At 38.3% G+C, this 23,490-nt stretch overlaps 1 protein-coding gene across 1 annotated transcript; it reads left to right on the top strand.

Annotated features, from left to right (window-relative positions):
• PGRMC2 (progesterone receptor membrane component 2) lies at positions 1 to 17,697 on the top strand. Its single transcript, XM_054484929.2, has 3 exons — positions 1 to 490; positions 15,325 to 15,480; positions 16,425 to 17,697. The coding sequence occupies exons 1-3, from the start codon at positions 1 to 3 to the stop codon at positions 16,520 to 16,522; spliced, it is 744 nt and encodes a 247-aa protein (XP_054340904.2). The 3' UTR covers positions 16,523 to 17,697.
• The last annotated feature ends 5,793 nt before the right edge of the window (positions 17,698 to 23,490 follow it).

Below are 23,490 nucleotides of genomic sequence, written 5' to 3'. Positions count from 1 at the left end.
ATGGGCGGGGCCGGCCGTGGGGTTGGGGAGGGCAGGGGGCGGGGAGGAGGAGGAAGGCGCTGGCGGGCAGTGATGGCGGCTGGTGATGGGGACGTGAAGCTAGGCACCCTGGGGAGTGGCAGCGAGAGCAGCAGCGACGGCGGCAGCGAGAGTCCAGGCGGCGCGGGAGCGGCAGCGGAAGGGGGAGGCTGGGCGGCGGCGGCGTTGGCGCTTCTGACGGGGGGCGGGGAGATGCTGCTGAACGTGGCGCTGGTGGCTCTGGTGCTGCTGGGGGCCTACCGGCTGTGGGTGCGCTGGGGGCGGCGGGGTCTGGGGGCTGGGGCCGGGGCGGGCGAGGAGAGCCCCGCCGCCTCTCTGCCTCGCATGAAGAAGCGGGACTTCAGCTTGGAGCAGCTGCGCCAGTACGACGGCTCCCGCAACCCGCGCATCCTGCTCGCGGTCAATGGGAAAGTCTTCGACGTGACCAAAGGCAGCAAGTTCTACGGCCCGGGTGAGGAGTTGGAAGGGGAGGGGAAGGACCCCCTGCAGCTCAAGCACGACCCCCTTCCGACGGGGAGGCCTCTGGGCACCGGGTTAGTTTGCCCAGCCTTCTCGTCGCCTGGACCCCCGCGCCTCGGCCGCCGCACCTGGGACGGTCTGTTCCGCCCCTACACGCACACCGCCCCCCCGCAGCTACGGGCACCTCCAGTTCTTCCCCCGAAACCAGGGTCCCGGTGGCGCCCCAGAGACCAGCTCTCAGCATTCATCTTTCTTTCATCCCATTTCTCCTGGCAGCCTTTTTTTTTTTTTGGCTGGATTTTTCAAAATCGTTACAGTTGTCACCGGTCAACGCTGGCCCTTAACCTTTTTTGAGTCTCCTGATTCCTGGGATGGATGGGGCACCGGGGAAGGGAGATCTCTGAAGTTGGGACCTAAACTAAAGTTTTGGGCTCTGTAATTCACAGCTTTCTTTTCCTTGCCCCTTTTTTTTTTTGGCCACCGATCTCCTTTTTCCCTCGCTGTATTACTCCCCGTAAGGCCACGTTTAGGGGCATGTAAAGTCCCAACCCTCCAGTCACTGAAGTCCAGACGTATAAGCAACACCTCAGACTCTCTTTAAACCAGTTTTAGTTCGGAGTTGCTTTCCATGATTAACAAGGTATGTGGGATGAGGACAGACCAGAATGCAGAGCTTATTAAAGACTGGTAAGGATATTCGCCCTGAGTTTTGCGGGTGGAGCTCCTATACCCAGCAGGCATGTCTCTGGTTTCTTTTTTCTTTTTTTTCCTCTTTTCAAGTACACGTTGATAATGACTTGTGTTTTCACTTAGCAGAACTAAGGAGAAAAAACTTAGAAGAGTTGTAGATTCATAACCCCATGTGCCAGTTATGCAAGTTAAAGATTTTTAGAACTTTGTTTTCAGAGAACTTTGTTTTCAGGGAACTTTGTGTAGGATAGTTGATTTAGACGCCCTTCTTTTACAGTGTGGTTGTAGCATACATTTTGGATTATATTAATAAACTCCAGACTCATGGAACTTGTTGGTATATCATACAGTTGAACAACATTGTGCATCCTGGTTGTGCATTGATTAATACTAAGCTTTAAAAAAAAAAGTGACTACAATAAGAATAAATAATTAAATTAGAGACCTAAAGTGACCTGTTATTGGAGAGAGTACATCCAAACCTTAAAGTCATAGGGTTGGCAGTCTGGAAATAAGCTAGTTTTCTCCTTAATTTAATCTGTAAGTGTATGAGATTTATTGACACTTAAAAATATATACTTCTGATTTCAGTACTTGATAGCTGGAAGATATTTTACAAGTGCTTTGGTTTGTAGTTTGTTCATTCGAATAGGGATAAGAAATAGGAGATTTTTGATGTTGAATTATGTAATTTATTTCTTAGTTGTTTGTATTTCTGTGTATATATACACATTTAATCCAACCAAGTAAATACATAGCTTACAAAGTTTTTGCTTCTGGTTACATAAATGTGAACACAAGATGTCTACCTACTTATATCAACTGAAATGGTTAATACATTTTTGTTTACTTAAGCACACGTGGGACAAGAGAACAGGGCCAAAGTACAGTATTTAAACAGGCCAAGTGAAGTAAATTTTTTTTAAATCAAGGATTTAGACAGCATTTTATACCTATTTCAAGCTTTTTCCCCATTGGTATTAAAATGTGTGTTAAGTGATTAGAAATCCTGTACAGGTTTAAATTTTTAATATAGACCTTACCCAGCTAAAAGATCAGCTTTTGTACCCTGTCTGAACTGCCACTGAAGAAAACAAAGTATTAGTACAAAGAATCGTATTAGTCCTCACACATTATGCCTTGGCAGTATCTGAAAATAGCTAGGCGAGACAGTCATAGAAACAGTTTGGCAGCCTCCAGTGGCAAATGTTTGTTCTGTGATAGAAATTAAAAATTAAAGCCAGGCGCGGTGGTTCACACCTGTAATCCCAGCGCTTTGGGAGGCCGAGGCAGGTGGATCACCAGAGGTCAGGAGTTCGAAACCAGCCTGGCCAGCATAACAAAACCTCGTCTCTACTAAAAGTACAAGAAAATTAGCTAGGCGTGGTGGCGGATGCCTGTAATCCCAGCTACTCGGGAGGCGGAGGCAGGGAGAGTTGCTGGAACCCGGGAGGTGGGGGTTGCAGTGAGCCGAGATTGCGCCATTGCACTCCAGCCTGGGCGACAGAGAGAGACTCGGTATTAAAAAAAATTAAAAATTAAGAGTCATAGGTGGTAGATTGCTTTTTTTATGGTATGTGCACTGAGGGAGGCTCTTGAGATTACAATGGAGAAGTCAGTTTTAGATTAGTTTCTGCCAGTTCCTAGGTTCTGTTGAACAGCCTAAGAGTGATATACAGTTAATATTATACAGTTGATCAACAACCTAACAGATTCTTGAATATTTTATTATTGAAAGGAACCTTAAAGAAAGCCAGATCATTTTATGGGCTTAGAATATGTTGATATTGCATATTAATAGAAAATGTAATAAGTAGTACTTTTCAAAAAATCTTAAAGCCAAATTTCTGGCTATAAAACAGATACAAGGTCAGTTTTGCTTTTAATTTTTATTTTCATCCTCATAAATTAAGCAGTTTTGTAGCAGAATAATTCAGAAGCAGTAATTGTTAGTTTCTATGCCTAGCCAATATCTACTCTAATTTCACAATAATGGTTTTAGGATTAAATTTTGTGAGATTTTTTCCATAATGCTGAACATACGTTTATTTTTAGTCATACGTTTTTAAAGTTCAGGCTCTTAATTAAATATTGACAGTGTAATTTGGTGGAGTATACACATTTTGGCAAACAGTTGGCATTAACTGTATTTGCCAATATTAAATTTAGTAACAGATCAGGCGCTTGGCCAGCAGGTGAGGAAAGTTTGGTCATGTAAAAAACTGAATACGGGAGGAGAAAGAAAACCAGATTCGTTAAGCACCTACTATATCAGATCCATTAATTTTTTTATCTCCGTAATTCCTCAGTGAAGTTGGTAAGCATTCCTGCTCTACAGGTGGGGAGTCTGAGGTTTAGGTATTTTAGGTAAATTGGCTTGGATCACATGTATGTCTAATAAATCCAGATGGATATTACCACACAGCTTATCTATACTATTTCTAGTAAACTGCATCCTGTGATAAACTTGTAGAGCATCTTACTGTTGTTTTTCTTTATACTCTTCTCTGGTTCCCATAAATCCAAGGATTTAAAGCCTCAAAAAAACATGCCTTTCGGCCAGGCACGGTGGCTCATGCGTGTAATCCCAGCACTTTGGGAGGCTGAGGCAAGCGGATCACTTGAGGTCAGGAGTTTGAGACCAGACTGGCCAACATGGTGAAACCCTATCTCTACCAAAAAAAATAAAATAAAAATTTAAAAATAAAGGCCAGGCACGGTGGCTTACGCCTTAATCCCAGCACTTTGAGAGGCCAAGGCGGGCAGATCACCTGAGGTCAGGAGTTCAGGACCAGCCTGGCCAACATGGTGAAACCCTGTTTCTACAAAGATACAAAAAAATATTAGCCGGGCATGATGGTGGGTGCCTGTAATCCCAGCTACTGGGAAGGCTGAGGCAAGAGAATCGCTTGAACCTAGGAGGTGGAGGTTGCAGTAAGCTGAGATCTCGCCATTGCACTCCAGCCTGGGTGACAGAACGAGACTCTGTCTCAAAAAAAAAAAAAAAAAAACTGCTTTTATGGCTTTATGTTATACTGCCCAAAATGGTGGCCCCAAGTGGCTAATTAAATGTAAATTAATTAAAATTAGATATAATTAAAAATTTAGTTCCTTAGTAACACTAGCAACATATAAAGTGCTCAGCCCCCCATGGCTACCATTTTGGACAGTGCACTTTGTATATTTTCAGATTGTGAGACTGGCGTGCCACCTACTGCACTAACCAGGCACCTTTTAGAGTATTTCTGTCTTCCCAGAGAGTTGTTGAAAACAACATTGATTCTAAAGGTCAGAGGAGGAGGAGGAGGAAACTCCATTTATTGAGCTTAGTATCTCTAATTTTCAAACAGCCCTATGAGATTGCCCAAAGCCACATATCTAGTAGGTGGCAACACTAAAAATTAAATCCAGGTTTTCATAACTTCAGTCCTTCCCATTGTATTACAACATAGTCTATTCAGTTTCACATGTTCACAGAATCATAAGTTTTGAAGACTCAAACAGCTAGTATAATTTTTAACAATTTTATTTAATATTACTGCAATGGAACTTCACCAAAACAGCGCTTTTATTTTTTTGGAATGGCAAAAAATTATACACTTGACTTTTTGATAGTTTATTTCGCGTTGTTGAAACTTACAATACTGCTGCTCCCTTATTCCAGGTAGAGTATTCTTTGACATATACCAAAGCTATATTTTTTCCAACTTACCTTTTAAATTCCTCTGAAAGAAAAAAGTCACATAAGAAGAACCCCATGAGATGCCTAATATTTAGGAGGTTGGGGAAAAGAACACATGTACCTTGAAGTGGTTTTCCTCCATTTTAAACTTTATCTTCAATTTGTTCACTTTATTTAACACTTTAGTTTGCAGAATTGGAAACTCTATGTTTGCAGAGTTGCATCATAAAAACCGGACCCAATCTTACCTATTTCTTCATGGATGTCCTAAAGTTGGCACTACCCACCTCTCATCCCAGCTTCTTGCTTTGAAGCCAACTGGCTTTGTTGTTTGGGCTAATGCCCGTATGCATCTGTTACCTACCAGTAAGATGAAAGGATTAGCTAGGTTTTCTGATGATTTTTTATATTCTGCTCAAATTTCTACTAGTTATTTCTATTATAACTACTTAGTAGGCTCTGAATTCAACATCATCCCATTGTTTTTAATCTTTGAGGGAATCGTATTTGTGTTAAATCCTAAAGCATATTATAAAAGGATAGCTGGAAACCAGAAGCTGTTATTCAGGGTGGAAGAAAGGAGTAGATTTAATAACATCTGGAATTAGCCATTCAAGTTCTTTTAATTGTTTTTTCAACATTCTGACATAGACCACTCCTTTCCCTTTGCACCCAAGACAGACGTGACTGTGTGACTCCTGTATTCTTTTGGAGTCTATATCCAGTCTCAGGATCTTTAATAATAGGATTTCAGCTCCATTTTTAAATACTGAGGAAGACTTCCCTGGATTTCATTACAGTAAAACCTTAAGAGATGAGAAATGGAGTTAACTGAGTCTTCAAAACAGATGTGTTCCTATCCTCATGGAGTTAATAGTCTATTAAGGAAGACAGGCTTAGTAAACAAGGATTTCAGTGTGTAATTATAATCTGTAATTAAATATGCTGTAAAAGAAATTAATAGAATGGGAATAGAGGGTAACAAAGGACTTTATTTAGATTAAGTGGCTAAGCAAGGTTACCTTTTTTATGTTAGATTGTCAAGAAAAAGGGCTTGACATTTAAGCAAAAACGTAACAGAGCCAGCCATACAAAGATTGGGTATGAGAATATAATAAAGTGAGATTGTTACTATACTTTCTATACTGAGCGAAGCCATCTAGCAGTAGATCTAGAACTGACCATACTAGAAACATCTTTAACACTGTTGGTTTTCAGATTTTACTTCAGCCTTTATCTGATTAGTATTAACACAATATTTCATTTTCCATCCCTTTTAGTCAATCTGTGTTTTATTTTTCTCACATTAATGACATATAGCTGGATTTTTTTCATTTAATATTAGCACTATGTCTTTTAATAGCTTAATTAGTGTATATGTTTTGTGATTACGGGTATATTTAGGTTTATTTCTATCATCTTATTTTGTGATTTCTCTTCACCTTACTTTTCTTTGCCTCTTTTCCCACTATTTTTCGTTCTCAGATTGATTTTTTTATTTCTTACATTTTCTCTCCTCTACTGATTTAGATGTATTCTATTTCTATCCTTTTGGTGATTTCCTTAAGTTTTTGCTATAGATGACTATCCTATGCTTCTGAACAATATAAGAATTTTAGCCAAACATCGTTTTAGTGTGAATTCGAAAAAGCTGCCTCTTTAAGATACTTTAATGACATTTGACAGATTATTTCTTAATAAATAAGCAAAACTGCCATGACTACAAATATGGATAGTATCCCCTGCGTTGTACATAGTCATATGTTGAGGCCCTGTTTAGAAAGCTTTAACTCTGATTCCTCCCCCATCCTGTTTTCCACAGTATCACTATTAGACTTTAGTTTCACTATATTTTTTCAAACTCCACCCCAAAATTGATGAAATTATTATCTTTTTAACATAGTCCTTGTTTAAATTTACTAACGTGGTTATCATTTTTTTAATTCACTGTAGTTTCTTGCATCTCATTTCTTTGTTCGGGGTTCACTTTTTATTTTAGTGAGGTGTGTCCTATAGTTTTTCACTGGCAGGAAAAAAATTTTTTATTTTTCCTCACTCAGGAATAATAGTTTGGGTTTAGAATATAAAATTGTAGATTGGGCCAGGCACAGTGGCTCATGCCTATAATCCTACCATTTTTGGGAGACCAAGGTGGGAGGACTGCTTGAGCCCAGCAATTCAAGACTAGCCTGGGCAATATGGCGAGACTCTGTCTCTTACAAAAATATAAAAAATTAGCTAGGCATAGTGGCGTGCACCTGTGGCCCCAGCTACTCAAGAGTCTGAGGTAGTAAGATCGCTTGAGCCTAGAAGATCAGTGAGCCTTGATCACACCACTGCACTCAACCTGGGTGACAGAGCGAGACCCTGTCTCAAAAAAAAATGTAAATTGACCTTATTGTACCTCAACTCTTTAGTAGCGTTATGCCACTGTCTTCCACTTGTTGGTGAGGAGTCGGCTTGTAGTTTGTCTTTACTTTTATTAATCTGTTTCTTCCTTTTGATTGTAATTGAGATCTTTTTGTTTTTGGGGTTTTGCTATTTTACTAGGATTTGTCCAGGTGTGGATTTGATTTTATTTGCTGTGTACCAAACTCTACTCAAGGCGGTGGATATATATATATTTTTTTTTTTTTTTCCCGGAAAATTTGCTGTTACTCATTGCCTCCTCCATTATCTCTGTTTCTTCCTCTGGAACTGTTAATAGATATACATTAGGTTTTCATTCTATTCTTAATGTCTCTTAATCTTTCCTTATGTACCATTTCTTAATAATTTTAAGCAAATTTACTTTAGTTCTTTAATCTGCTTCTGTATCTGTTATATGTGCTCACTCCTCCATGATAGTTTGTTTCTTCATGTAGTTTGTATTTTTTATTGTGAACTTATTATCTTCAGTAGTTACTTTTTTTAATTTTGGAGTATTTCCTGTAAAATTCCATGAGCCCTAAGTTGTGAAAGAGGTCCTGTAAAGTGGTTTGGGTATGTTGCGAATAGGGCCTCATGTAAGTTAAAACAATGATTTTTTAAATTAAGTAATACATGCTCAAAATAGAAAATTCAAAAGGATATACAGTGAAAAATAAGTCTACTTCCCACAACTAGTCCCAGCCACCATGTTCCCTTCCATAGCAGCAAAGCATCAGTCTACGTATTGTTCTAGAGCTATTTTGGGTGCAAGTACAAGCATGTGGATATCTTCCTTTCCCCCCACACTAATTATAGTATACTATACAAACCCTTCACAATATTTTAATATCACAAGAGCCTTTGACATCAGTATAGAGAGCCATCTTATTCTTTTGAATACATGCATAATATTCTATTTTATGAATAAGTCGTAATTTAACAGTCCACTGTTAACATTTGTTTTCAGTCTCCTGTTATTGCATGATGCTGCAATAAATATGTACATGTCATTTTACACATGTGTGTAAAATTATGATTATAAAGTAAATTCCTGGAAATAAAATTACTGAGGCTTGGGGTATGGATATTTTTAATTTGGATTCTTGTTTCTAAACTGCCCTTCAGAGAGGTTGGACCCATTTACACTTGATGAAAATGCCTGTTTCTCACTTCTTGCCAAAAACGTGGTATTAAGCTTCTTGGTTTTTGTCAGTCTGAGAGGTTAAAATGATATCTCAATATTTGTTTAAATTTACATTTCTCATTTACTTAGTGAGGTTGGACTTCTTTTTAAAAAGTTGAGTCATTTATGATGCCTTTTCTACAAATTGTTTATTCATATATCCTTTGCCACAGTTTTTCTTTTTTTTTTTTGAGACGGAATTTCACTCTTGTTGCCCAGGCTGGAGTGCAATGACGCGATCTTGGCTCACTGCAACCTCCGCCTGCTGGGTTCAAGCGATTCTCCTGCCTCAGCCTCCTGAGTAGCTGGGATTGCAGGCATGCGCCACAACGCCCAGCTAATTTTGTATTTTTAGTAGAGATGGAATTTCTCCATGTTGGTCAGTCTGGTCTCGAACTCCCGACCTCAGGCAATCCGCCCACTTCAGCCTCCCAAAGTGCTGAGATTACAGGCATGAGCCACCGCACCCAGCCTTGCCGCAGTTTTTCAATCATCATATTGATCTTACAGATTTTAGGTGTTCTTTATAAAGTAAATCAGCCTTTGCTGCAAATATTTTTTCTAGTTTGTCCTCTTACTTACTTATGGTGTTTTTTTGAACCACACAAATTTTTGGTTTTATGTATTCAAATTTATCTTTTCTTTTATGGCTGCTAAGTTATGTATTATATTTAAAGACTTTATGCACTTAAAATTGTTTTTAAAAATCTGTAGTTTTTTTAGTACTTCTGTGGTCTCAGTTTTTTAGTTCCATTTGAAATTGATTTTGCTTTAAGATGTGAAATTAGAGTCCAAATTTGGTGGGGTGGTGAGTGTTTGTTTGTTTGTTTTTGAGAAGGAGTCTTGCTCTGTCACCCAGGCTAGAGTGCAGTGGCGCCATCTCAGCTCACTACAACGTGCGTATCCCGGGTTCGAGCGATTCTCCTGCCTCAGCCTCTTGAGTAACTGGGATTACAGGCGCCCACCACCGCGCCCGGCTAATTTTTGTATTTTTAGTATAAGAGACAGGGTTTCACCATCTTGGCCAGGTTGGTCTCAAACTCCTGACCTCGTGATCTACCCGCCTTGGCCTCCCAAGGGATTGTGTTTTTTAACAGAAGGTTATCTAGTTGTCCCAACATGTTTCCCCAACAGGGGAATAATCCCTTTTTCCTAATACTTGAAGTATTATCTTTAGTGTTCATTAATTCCTATAAATATTTGAGTTCATACTATTTTTTCGCCTTGGAATTTTCATTCTGCATGGGTTGGATAAACTCAGGCCCCACTCCCATAAGTGGCACGGGCCTGGACTTTTAATTTTTCTGTCTTTTCTTTACCCCAGCCTACCCATGGATCCTGGAGTTAAGGCCATATGCTCAGTTCACAGTGTTGCTCAGAGCTTTTGACAGTAGCTCAAATTTCAGAAGCAAGATTGCATTTTCAGTCCCTTATAGAATCGTAATATTCAAGAGATTATTTAGTTTGGCCTCAATTTTAGGCAGGTAAAATAATTTTCCTAATTTATATTTGAGGGATCTAAGGACTATGGAAATCGAGACTTGCTCATTGTGAGTGGATCCTCTAGAACCCAAGTATCTGTCTTCTTGAGAGGTATTATTTCAGCTTTACCATACTGCATTCTCTCTAAAAGTCTTGGGACTTACTGGACCTAAGCATAAAAAAAATTTATTAGTTCAGTTAATCACTTTTACATATTGCCTCATTTGTTGATAGGCTCATTATAATATTATTTGAAATAAATTACCCAATACTAAGTGTTATTAGTTAGTCAATTTATAATCACGAAAGATTATTGTCAAAACAGGCCTGAAAACTGCACTGTTGATAAACTTTAATTAATTAAAGTTCATCTCTGAGAGATATGGTTTTTAAACTGTGAGAATAATTAAAATATCCCTTTAGAAACACTAAGGTAGCTATATAATCATCCTAATAATCACAAAATTATCTGTTACTACATATTTTATTTACTTCCTCCTGGAATTTTCTGTTTATTAAATTAATATTTAAAACATTTTACAATGAGCATATGTTGTTGCCGTTTCAAGAATATGTCACCTCATTCTAACTGATTGTATTAAAGTAAGCAGTTTTAGGATACGGTAACAAATAGGTTTATTGAACTTTAAAATATCTTGACCACAAGTTGGATTGACACTAAAAACTAAATGAAATCTGAATTCTGACTAGTATAGTACTTCATGTTGGGTTTTGTTTTTTTTTTTTTGAGATGGAGTCTTGCTCTGTCGCCTAGGCTGGAGTGCAGTGGCGAGATCTCGGCTCACTGCAAGCTCTGCCTCCCGAGTTCATGCCATTCTTCTGCCTCAGCCTCCCGAGTAGCTGGGACTACAGGCGCCCACCACCATGCCAGGCTAATTTTTTGTATTTTTTAGTAGAGACTGGGTTTCACTGCGTTAGCCAGGATGGTCACGATCTCCTGACCTCGTGATCCGCCTGCCTCTTGTTGGTATATTTAACAATAACTTTGAAAGAAAATTTATCTTTAAAATGATGTCTGTGAATATTTGTTATGTAAGTACATTTCAGAGTGTCTGCTTTGACTGAATAATGCTGTTCATTTTTTGTAGCACGAATTTGCTTAAAATTGGGAGGCTATTTTTGTATGAGCATTATATTTTAATATTTGATAAAGCAACAGAATTTAATTCTTTTAGTTACTACTGAACTGTTAGTGTCTAAATGAGCCTTAATAATAAAAAATAACCAGATCAGTTTATATAAACTAGCCTTTTTAAAAATAAATTAGGCTGGGCACAGTGGCTCAAGCCTGTAATCCCAGCACTGTGGGAGGTTTAGGCAGGCGGATCACCTGAGGTCAGGAGTTCAAGACCAGCCTGGCCACCATTCATGGTGAAACCCCCTCTCTACCAAAAATATAAAAATTAGCTGGGCATGGTGCCACACCCAAGAATCCCAGCTACTTGGGAGGCTGAGTGAGGCAGGAGAATCACTTAAACCTAGGAGGGAGAGGTTGCAGTGAGTTGAGATCACACCACAGAGCATGACTCTGTCTCAAAAAAAATACTAATATAAATAAATAAGTTATACCATGCAACAGACTTAAACCATTTCAAATTTGTTTTATTTGGGTAGCTCCCTATTGTTTTAGTATTATGAATAGCCAAGTATACTTACCAAAATATTAGAATTGGTAAATATTTAGGTTTTTTATGTAACGGGATAACGGAATGGGAAGGTATTGCTGACTTTTCAGGTAAGCTCCTGGTTGTATTATGAATGCGGGGAAATATCCTTTTATTAGACCTCAAATCCTCCTTCCTCAGAGTAACCCATCTAGTTCCAACTTTAGTTCCTAATGTTATATTCTTTAATGGCCTTACAGAAGGCTGGGCATGGTGGCTTAGGCCTGTAATTCTAACACTTTGGGAGGCAAAGGCAGGAGGATTGCTTGGGGCCAGGAGTTCAAGATCAGCTGGGCAACATAGTGAGACCTTGTCTCTACAAAAAAATAAAAGAAATTAGCCAGGCCTGGTGGGCCATGCTTCTAGTCCCAGCTATTTGGGAGGTTAGGGCAGGAGGGTCACTTGAACCCAGGAAGTAGAGGCTGCAGTGAAATATGATTGAGCCACTGTACTCCAGCCTGGGTGACAGAGTAAGACCCTGTCTCAAAAAACAAAAAAAAATTTTTTAATCGTCTTTCAGGAAAGAGCATAGAAAACCATTACTAAAAAGACCTTTGCAGAAGTTAAATGCTTCCTGAGGGAAATTCTAAACATATGGAGAAGACAGCTTAATATAGTTTAGGGAGTGGGGGAATATGTTAATCACTGAATTATTCTTTTCTATTCAAGAGTCAACAGAACATCATTTGTCTGGAATTTGGCTTGGATTATTAACTGTTGACTCAAGTTCACTCTTACCAAGTCAATCATTCCCCACCCCCAGTACCCCAAAAAGAGCATATTTTATGAAATTTTTTTTATTATTATTCATTCAGTGTTGAAGCTTTCTTAGGGAAGTTGGTAGAGAAATTAATAGAGAATGCACTGGTATATATTAATATACTCAAAGAAGGAGAGCTTTCTGATTGCTGTTTTTATAATGATTTTATCTTCTCTCCTTTGTATCATTTAAATGTGTTTTGTGGCTTATACTCTGAAGTGCCTGAAGTAGATTAATGTTTGCAGGCCATGGAGATAAATGCTATAATAGAATGCTAAGAAAAGCTATTAAGTAGAGCTTTTTTGTTAATTCTCTTCCATTTTGATTTAATAAGTATTCTAAAATTTTCATTCCCTTGAAATTTTTTAAGTAGTAAAATGCTCCAGTTTTCGTGGTTGTTACTCCATCTTTGGGCTTGTGAATCTTCTATGTGTTTTCTTGAGGTACACTGGAGGATTTAGGAAAGTGGAAATAGTACTCCCAGTTCTGTCAGTAATTTTAGGCAAATCACACTGAATGCCTCTGCTCCTGTTTTTTATCTGCCAAATGGGGAAGGCAGTCTGTCCCTTCCACTTTGGGAAACTCTGAGAGAAAAAAGTGAGGTTGCTGGAAAATTCTTTTGAAAATTGAAACTATAATTTTCCATTTGTAGATTGTTATGGCCTTTATTAGTTTTATTTTTCCTTTTGTGTGTTTCACTGTTTGCTTTTTTAAGTTTATAAGCATTGGTCTAGTCAGCATTAAGGGTAAATATAATGTTTATAGATTTTTTTTGTCATTGTTTCTTAGAAAATTTTATTTTTAAACACACTAGTTCTCTGTCTGTCTCTCTCCTTGTCCTCCTGAAAACACCCATTGCCACAAAGCATGTAGAATTTTGCACGCACATGTGCGTGTACACACACAGACATAACTGGTTAATACCCTTTTTTTTTTCTTTGGAGAAACAGTCTTGCTTTGTTGGCCAGGCCATAGTACAGTGGCGTGATCTCAACTCACTGCAGCCTCCGTCCTCTGGATTCAAGCAATTCTCCTGCCTCAGACTCCTGAGTAGCTGGGTTTACAGGCGTGCGCCACCACAACCGGCTAATTTTTATAGTTTTATTAGAGACGAGGTTTCACCGTGTTGGCCAGGCTGGTCTCAAACTGCTGACCTCAAGTGATCCACCTGCCTCGGCCTCCCACAGTGTTGGGATTACAGGCATGAGCCACCGCACCCGGCCTGGTTAATACCCTTTTGAGTGTCAGTTGAGATGATAAAGAAAGTTTGAAGGTTACGAATATTGGCCAGTGGTAAATTGTGTTCCATATTCTTATATAGAAGACACATTTGAAAGTATAAAATGGTAGCCTATGTTAATAGACTGATTAAATAAATTACAGGTACACATCCATTCAGTGGGATAATATATAACCATTCAGTGATAAATAATTGTTGATAGTCATGTGATACCAAGTAGCAATATGGAAAATGCAATCAGAATAAGAAAAGCAGAATAAAAATGTACTTTACTGGAACTGTTAGCTTTACTTTCATGTTACTGTATCAATACCTATTAATGCTACTCTTAAAATTATTGCTAATGCTACTTCTAGTTCCATGCAGTAAACTTTTCAGAGAATGAATTTCACATCTGGTTAACTTTATAGTACAGTGCCGTTAGCAACTCAAATCAATACTCATAAATGCTTAGATATCTATTTAAGTGAAACCTCGATTTCTACTCTCAGAAGGTACAGAGACTTTTTGACACATAACTTTCAGTTTCCTAAATACTTTTACATATGAATATAATCATTTCGCTCATTTAAAAATCAAGGAATTTCTAGTTTTTTTCTGCTTGTTTACTTATCAGAACATACTTTGTTCTTTTATTTATAAGCCCTGTTTTTCACCACTCTGTTGTTGTTCATAATAGTGTCTTTGCCTACCATAAGTGAATCTGTTTACAGAATCTTAAGTTTCTTTTTATTTGGAACTACAGCTAAGTCATTTGGAAGAAAATTATTACGTTCCTACTTTATGCCAGGCACAGTGCTGGGCATTGAGGATACAAATCCTCAATTGATGAACAAATTGCCGTTCTCAAGGACAAACCTTGGGAATGGTTTTTGTCAACACATCAGTCATGCCATTTCTCCTCAGAGAGAATGGTACCTAATTCCTTGGATAAAATGCTAATTATTGCTTAATGTGTCAGTCCAGAAGAATTATTCCTTATAGCTACTTCCTCCGTTTTCCAAAAGTCATGACAAGTAAGAGCTATTATTTTCCTTAATGACTTTTCCTAGTTTATATAGATCATTGTATATATATTATGGTAGTCAGATGATTTATTTTGAATATGGGTCTTTCTTTATTAAACCACTCAGCAAAGATTTATTAAATGTGTGTTGAGCACTGAACTAGTCACTGGGACCACAAAGATGATACAGTCTCTTTTCTCATAGAATTACAACCTTCATAAGGATAGCAAAAAGAAAAATGTTATAGATTCACAGTTCAGCTGAATCTTTACATAATACAGGAGGTTCTGTTGATTATTTTTATTTTTTTGATGCCACTATTAACAGCAACCATTAAACATTATTTCCCCTCAAGCAAACTGGCTTCTAAACCTAACCACTTAAGTTTCTTCTTCTCCCTCATTACCTCACAGTCTTCATTTTGAATATAAGTTTGGGGGTATCTGAAGTAATTGAAATTGAGGGTTTTAAGATCTAAGTGAAAAGCTTTACTTTGGTCAAAAGGCAGATTTCCAACAAATTTGTCGTCTTATTCCATCTAGTATCTGTACATGTTTTGAAATTAAGGATATATACAAATGTGAATTATGAGGGTTTTTTTCTGTTGTGTGTTGTTTTTTTTTTTTACTTTTTCCTTTGAGACATTCTAAAATATTGTTAAGTGATCTAAATAATTTCTTTTTTCCAGCGGGTCCATATGGAATATTTGCTGGTAGGGATGCCTCCAGAGGACTGGCCACATTTTGCCTAGATAAAGATGCACTTAGAGATGAATATGATGATCTCTCAGATTTGAATGCAGTACAAATGGAGAGTGTTCGAGAATGGGAAATGCAGTTTAAAGGTACTTTTATTTTGTTGGATTCTTTGGAAAATTAAATATTTGTTCAAAGAAAATATATACTATTTTACATGCTTTAAGAGCCTAAGGATGTCATCTGTTTTCATTGCCATCATTATTTGATAATATTTTTAAAGATAGCTAAAGCTAGGTGGAGTGGCGCATGCCTGTGGTCCCAGCTGCTGTTGGAAATCCCTTGAGCTCAGGAGTTCAAGGACTAACCTGGGCAACATAGTGAGACTTGTCCAAAAAAAGAAATTGCAAAAAATAGCTAAATAAAAATGATTGTTACATGTGATAATTATTTTGAAAATCCATATTTAAAAAAATGACTTGTTACAAACTCTAAGCCTCATAAAAATTATGATACAGTCAGCTTCTTCATTAATGTTTAGTTTTTTAAAAATACAGGCTTATATTTAAAACTGAGTTGATTACTGATTTCAATACTATAATATATTCCAAAATGATTTTACAGGTCTTAACACTCGAAATGTAGATAAAAAATATCTTTCCCCTTTCTTATGCCCTCATAACATCAGTTTTTACCACTTGTGTGACGCTGTCCCAGCTGTTTATCTGACCCCTGGGTCCCTTGGAACAGCTGTTCTGGTTTGGCTGGGTACTGAGATGGGTCCTGGACTTACTCATTTTTAAAAAAGATCTCCAAGTGATTCTGATGCAGTATCCAACTAAGAATCACTGGTGCAGAACACCCTCTTGCAAAGAATTCCCAAGCCGTATAAGTTCCCTAATCCTGTTTTCTTTTGTTCAAGCTTTACATGTGTATAAAGACCAGCCATGGTGAAGCAATTTTAGAATATTTAGATAATATTCTAATAATCATACTTTATATGATTCTAAAACAGACAAATGCCTTTTCTCCATATAATGGAATAGTGAAACAAATTTGATCACCACTGATTTTCTTTTGATGTATCTTTCAGAAAAATATGATTATGTAGGCAGACTCCTAAAACCAGGAGAAGAACCATCAGAATATACAGATGAAGAAGATACCAAGGATCACAATAAACAGGATTGAACTTTGTAAACAACCAAAGTCAGGGGCCTTCAGAACTGCAATTCTTACTCCCTTTCACAGAATGTCCAGAGTCTTTGGGTTTGATTCACCTGCTGCAAAAAACATTCAACAAATTGTGTACAAGATAAATTAATCTCACTATGAAGATTTGAATACTAGACATTTATGCTGCCAAACTCATTTGTTGCAGTTGTTTGTAATGTCTAGTGGGGCTTCATCATCCTGAAAAGAAGGAGACAGGGATTTTTTTAAAGAGCAAGAAAGTCATAATATTACTTCTTTCCTTCCTTTTTTCCTTCTTTCCTTTCTTCTTTCTCTTTCTTTCTTTTTAAAATGTATTGAAGACAACCAGATATGTATTTGCTACTCAAGTGTACAGATCTCCTCAAGAAACATCAAGGGACTGTGTCACATACTGTGTTTTTATTTTACCATTGATGAGGGAGGCGACCTGATCAGGGGAGGTGGGGGTACACATCAATTTGAGTAATTTAGGCTACTGAAACATTAAAATGTGAATTCCCAAACTTTTCTTTTTGGCTTTGTCAGGGAAAAGAAAAATATCTTTATAAAGAAATCTTTGGAAATTAGGAGAAGGAATTTCAGGTGGGTTTAAGTCAGAGCTAGTTCCCCAACAGAAAGATCATTTGAAACCAGTTTTTATCCCTTCTCTTTCCTTCCCTTTCCCTAAATCAAATCAATATTAATTGTGCCTTATTTCACTTAACATAGACTTGAATTATTTTTAGGGAAAGCCCCTATAATGAATTCAGAAATCACTACAAGCAGCATTAAGACTGAAGATGGAATATTCTGTTGACCGTAAAACCTTGATATCATTCTGTGTATATAGAATGTAAAAGGAATATTCAGTGTTAACTGCCATATATGTAATATACACAAACTCAATTAGCATTGTAATGGCCAAATGCATTCCCCCGTGCTTTTCTGTTTTCAAAAAAATTGAAAAACAAATCAACTCTTATCCCCAACAGCTGCCTAATTTTAGGAGTCTGACCCTCCACATCTCACTGGTGTGGGTGCATGGGGCTGTGGAGTGGCTGTCAGTATGGATGTGTCTGAATGTGTGTGAGAGGCCTTGGAAGGGACTCTTTCTGCAGATACTGTAAATACAAGTACCATTTTAATAAAGCATGTACAATAAACCAAAAAAAGCTTGAGTTGGACTTTATATACAGAACTGTAAGCCAGTGCATTATGATACAGTTGTAAGATTGTGCATTTGATTCAAGATAAGGAAAAATCTTGGAAATGAAAAGCAGGCACTGGTTAACCAAGTTGTACACATTGTACCACATTCAGCATAACTTTAGGAAGAAATTCCACTTTGTGGAACATTCTCCAGAAATCCAAGATTATTCAGGTAAGAATTGGTGTATTAAATGTACATCTTTTTACTTTCTATTTTGATGCCAACTGATTATACTAGACGTAATAGCACTCCAGGTAGTTATTGAACACAAAACAGTGAAAGAATATTGCACTGATAGATACTAAATTATTATTTTATTAGGTTGAAAAAGCCCTTACTAAAAGCATTTCATATATCAAGTACTTTATTTCATTATGACTACTTAGGTTCCGGGCTGAGGACAAGTTCACTTAAAAAGACAATGTTATTTAACAAGTCACCAGTTAAAAGACCTGCTTTGTAGATATATGCAGAGGCCATCAAACAAGGGGGAGCTTTTAACTGCAACAATAAGCTAAAGTATGTAAAATACTACATTCTATTCAGTCTTGGAGTGTTTTGTAGAAAGTTATCGTCAGCCAAATCTTTGCTGAAGACTGGTTGTGGAGTGTTGGTAAATGCTTTGTGTTTTTATGTAAAATATTTTCTAAACAAAAAATGTTAAAAGTACATGTCCTCTGTAGTAAACTGGTATCTATATATATGAATCATTCGAGCCTAAAGTCTAGTAATAAGCTGTACTTGTGAATACAGAAACCCTAAATATTCATGCAGTAAAAATTATGCGGTCTGTTAAGAAAAATGAGTAATTTGTGTTTTGGACTTGAAATAAACAGTGTTCTTTAGATAATTCCTCAACTTCAGTTGAATGTTTCTCATTCTCAGGTAGTTTTTCAGGCAGTATTTGAATGAGGGGACCAGACAGTGCTGGTATTGTTCCTTTGTTCCTGTTCCCCGCTCCCCCCTACACACACACACACACACACACACACACACACACTCACACTCCTGCTTAGCCCTATTTGTTCCTGTTCCCCGCTCCCCCCTACACACACACACACACACACACACACACACTCACACACACACTCCTGCTTAGCCCTATTTTCCAAACTTGCCTGATAATTAGAATTGCTTAAGGTACAGATTCTTAGCCTTCAATCCAGACGTACCATCTGCTAAGCCAGAATTTAAGAGAATGGGCCTCAGAATTTATATGTAAGGAATACCTCAGGTAATTGTGATCAGGAACACTTAGGAAACACTAATTTTTCAAGTTAATATTGACCATCTTTGTTAGGCACTTGAAATGGCCTTACTCAGGTAATTTTGGTCTGATTCGCTTCATTTGGTTTTGTGTCATTCAGAAGACTTCACAAAATTCTAATGTGTGATTTTAGAAAACAGCAAATTTTGATAGTCTTTAGATTTTTATCTTTGGGTAGCATTTCCAAGTTGGCATATTTCCCACATTAAATCTACACTGTGTGTACTAACCAGTTTCTCTGCATTAGGAAATGAACCCATAACAGTTACAGATCAGGTTTTTAAAACCTTGACCATGGTGCTAAGGCTGCTTATGTTTCCTGACAGTAATTTTGCGTGCCTTTCTGCAAGTAGATCTGTTTCTGCAGGTAGATCTTCAGAATCCAACATTACACCTACCTTTACCCACATTATCGAAGCTAATTTGCTGAATTACCACTGGGAGATATTTTGTTCTGTAGAAAACTAGATATTGAATCAGGCTGTCCTTATCCAAGTATTTCACATAACCTCTATTGATAACCGAGAAGTGCAGCAAGTTGCTAGTAAGATGTGCCGTTAATATGTTAACAGTGTGTAACTACAGAGCTTTTGTGGATCAGAATAAGCGGGTAATACTCTAGTAAAGAATTTATAAAACTTCCAAGTTGCTTTGAGTATATTGAAAATAAGAGTCATGGAATATTGTAACAGTGATATTGAATGAATTGTTCTAATTCTTCTAATTAAAGTAGCAAATGCTTAAAAGATAGCTTTTGAGTATCTATGTTCCATTAAGGTCAGCTATCAATTTGTTAGATGATATTCATCACAGATTATTATCAATTTGGCTATGGCAAGAAAGTTCCAATAAAGACCACCCAACTTTCCTGTTTTTAGGCAAAAACCATCATTCTGAGGCACTGTCAGAAAAGCGTGTACAGAAAAATTGCCATATTCTTGAGTCACTTTGAGTACCAGCTTTGCATTTGTTCTACCACCACTAGTGGCTGAGGGAACATTTGGGCTGCCTGTAATTGCTCCATTCAAGAGAGCATTTGACATACTGTGAACACTGGCTTATTCCTAAAATTTTTCTTTTACTGTATCCACACAAAATCCAAGAAAACCACATCATGTTGTTTAGTGTAAGAAGACCAATCAATATTTGCATATGCTTTTAAATACTTTGAAAACATGATTTTAGTGGCTGCATAGTATTGTTCCCAAATAATAAAGTTTTTAATGAAAATGCAGGAAGTTCTGTAGCAGGACGAGATGCAGACAAGAACCCCTCAGACACCGAGTTGTGGAAGGAAAGGGCTTTATTCGCTGGAAGCATCGGTGGACTCACGTCTCCAAAAACCGAGCTCCCTGAGTGAGCAATTCCTGTCCCTTTTAAGGGCTCACAACTCTAAGGGGGTCTGTGTGAGAGGGTCGCGATCGACTGAGCAAGCAGTAAGAGTATGTGACTGGGGGCTGCATGCACTGGTAATCAAAATGGAACAGAACAGGACAGGGATTTTCACAGTGCTTTTCCATACAATGTCTGGAATCTATAGATAACATAACTGGTTAGATCAGGGGTCAATCTTTAACTACCAGACCTGGAATGCAGTGCCAGGCTGTCTTACTGATTTTGCTTCTTTCTTTTCTTTAACTCCTACTTCTTCTTTGAGGCAGAAATTGGTCATAAGACAATATGAGGGGTGGTCTCCCTTATTCCCCCACATTGAGAACCTCACTCGTTAGTGGGAGTTCTCACTTCCATCCTCACTACCCATGTCTTCTTGCAAGACAGGTCGTGATTCATATAGTACATTTGTGCTGAAGCATTTTGGTGAACTAAGGTAGCAATGAAGCTTTTTATCATTCGAAGAAGTACAGGTAGCAAACAAGGGAGCAGTAAGCAGGTTCCTATTACTATTATCACTCCTATTATAAGAGTTTTAAATCTTCCTAGTGCTGGGAACCATTTTCCAAACATGGCCCCAGGATTAAATCTATGCCACACTTGCACAGGCACATGTGCCAGTTTTGTCATATTTCTAACTATGTCTTCAACTACTTGCCCTCGATCATCTATGTGTAGACAGCAACTAGTAAGGTTAAATTTCCTACAGACCCTTCAGCTGCTAGCAAGTAGTTGAGAGCCAATCTATTTTGATTGATAGTATTTCTCATCTGAGTTTCTTGCTGGGCCAGAATAGTCAAGGCTGTGCAAGTTTTATTAGTGATTATTTCTAAGACAGTTTGTAACCGTATGATTCAGTTGAGCATGCAAATGGGGGTCCGGTATCCCCAAGAGCCGTCTTGTGCCTAAGTAGCAGGCTCATACTACTGTATGATTCTTTCAGGGGGCCACTCATCATCTTTCCAGTCACCTATAGCTATGCTTCTCTTTTCTCGGGAAGCATAGACTGGGAAGCCTAGAAGTTTGCCTGTTTTTATGGGCAGTAGGAAAAAGGATGGGTTATAGCACACATCAGGCTGGTCACTTCCTGGGCTACATACCTTGTATAGAATAGCATTATACAAACAAGTTCCTATTAGAGTCCCTGTACACTTATAGTAACCATAAAGTAATAGGACTGTAGCAACCTTTTGTCCTATGTTGCGGGAAGTCAGGGACCCCGAACGGAGGGACTGGCTCAAGCCGTGGCATAAGAACATAAATTGTGAAGATTTCATGGACATTTATTAATTCCCCAAATTAATACTTTTATAATTTCTTACACCTGTCTTTACTGCAGTTTCTGAACATAAATTGTGAAGATTTCATGGACATTTATCACTTCCCCAATCAATACTCTTTTAATTTCCTATGCCTGTCTTTAATCTCTTAATCCTGTCATCTTCATAGGCTGAGGATGTATGTCACCTCAGGACACTGTGATGATTGCATTAACTGTACAAATTGCTTGTAAAGCATGTGTGTTTGAACAATATGAAATCTGGGCACCTTGAAAAAAACAGGATAACAGCGATTTTCAGGGAACAAGGGAGATAACCATAAAGTCTGACTGCCTGCAGGGCCGAGCAGAACAGAGTCATATTTCTCTTCTTTCAGAAAGCGAATAGGAGAAATATCACTGAATTCTTTTCTCAGCAAGGAATAACCCTGGGAAAACGAGTGCATTCCCAGGGGGAGGTCTCTAAAATGGCCACTCTGGGAGTGTCTGTCTGATGCATTTGTAGATAAGGGATAAAATATGCCCTGGTCTCCTGCAGCACCCCCAGGCTTGTTAGGATTGGGAAATTCCAGCCTGGTGAAATTTCTAGTCAGACTGGTCTGCTCTCGAACCCTGTTTCCTGTTAAGATGTTTATCAATGACAATGTGTGCCCAACAAGACATGGACCTTCATCAGTAATTCTAGTTTCACACTGGCCTTGTGATCTAACTCTGCCTCTCTGCCCTTGTGATATTTTATTGCCTTTGAAGCATGTGATCTCTGTCACCCACTCCCTATTCGTACACCTTCCCTTTTGAAATCCATAATGAAAACTTGCTGGTTTTGTGGCTCAGGGGGCATCACAGAACCTGCCGATATGTGATGTCTCCCCAGCAGCCCAGCTGTAAAATTTCTCTCTTGTACTCTTTCTCTTTATTTCTCAGACCAGCCGACATTTAGGGAAAATAGAAAAGAGCCTACATTGAAATAGTGGGGGCTAGTTCCCCTGATAGTCCCACCTTAGTGACTTGATGTATATACTGGGAATAGTTCTCAGTCAGAGGAAGATCAGTTGAAGTCCTTACTGTACAAGTCCAAATTTTAAGGGAAATGAGTCCTGCAATGACTTTCCTCATTCTTTGGCCATGCGGGGACCAGTTAGGTTCCGGGTGCGACTGGAACAGGGCTTGTCGTCTTCTTCAGAGTCACTTTGCAGGGGTTGGCAAAGCTGCTTCCGTCCACGTAAAGCTCCCAGTCTACTGATGTTTAAGGATGGTCTCAGAGGTTGGGCCTGCTAGAATAAACTGAGTCCAAAACCTCTACCCAGTTATGTTTAACTGGGCTCTCTGATACCGGGAGCAAGGTGGTGGGGTTTAGGGTGTTGTAAACATCAACAGTTTACACAGAGCAAGCTTTGGTATTTAGTTAGTCTAGCATTCGTTAGCCGATGATGTCCTTTGGTATTTATTAAAGTCACCACAGTATGGGGGGCCTTTATGTTTAGGTTTTGCCTAAGAGTTAGCTTATCTGCTTCTTGTGCTAGCAGAGCTGTTGCTGCCAAGGCCTTCAAACACAGGGGCCAATCCTTAGAAACCTTGTCTAGTTGTTTAGAGGGGTAGGCCACCAGCCTTGGCTAGGGCCCCACAGTCTGGGTCAAAACTCTAACTGCCATTTTTTTTTTTCTTTCTGACACATATAGTGTAAAAGGTTTTGTCAGGTCAGGTAGTCCCAGGGCTGGGGCCGACATGAATTTTTCTTTTAACTCATGAAAAGCTCGTTGCTGTTGGTTGTAATAGATATAGTTTATTCAATCTACATTTTTATTAACTGTCACCCA

This window comes from Pongo pygmaeus, chromosome 3, assembly GCF_028885625.2.
Source record: "Pongo pygmaeus isolate AG05252 chromosome 3, NHGRI_mPonPyg2-v2.0_pri, whole genome shotgun sequence".
Taxonomy (NCBI): Eukaryota; Metazoa; Chordata; class Mammalia; order Primates; family Hominidae; genus Pongo; species Pongo pygmaeus.
Note: the sequence above shows the minus strand (reverse complement) of the source record. Positions and strands in the feature narration are given on the sequence as shown.

What these genes read in the sequence shown, in the direction of transcription:
- PGRMC2 (XM_054484929.2), top strand. Translation starts at nt 1, where the DNA reads ATGGGCGGGGCCGGCCGTGGGGTTGGGGAGGGCAGGGGGCGGGGAGGA. An exon ending in CAGCAAGTTCTACGGCCCGG is followed by an intron (nt 491 to 15,324) that starts GTGAGGAGTTGG and finishes TCTTTTTTCCAG; the next exon opens with CGGGTCCATATGGAATATTT. An exon ending in ATGGGAAATGCAGTTTAAAG is followed by an intron (nt 15,481 to 16,424) that starts GTACTTTTATTT and finishes TGTATCTTTCAG; the next exon opens with AAAAATATGATTATGTAGGC.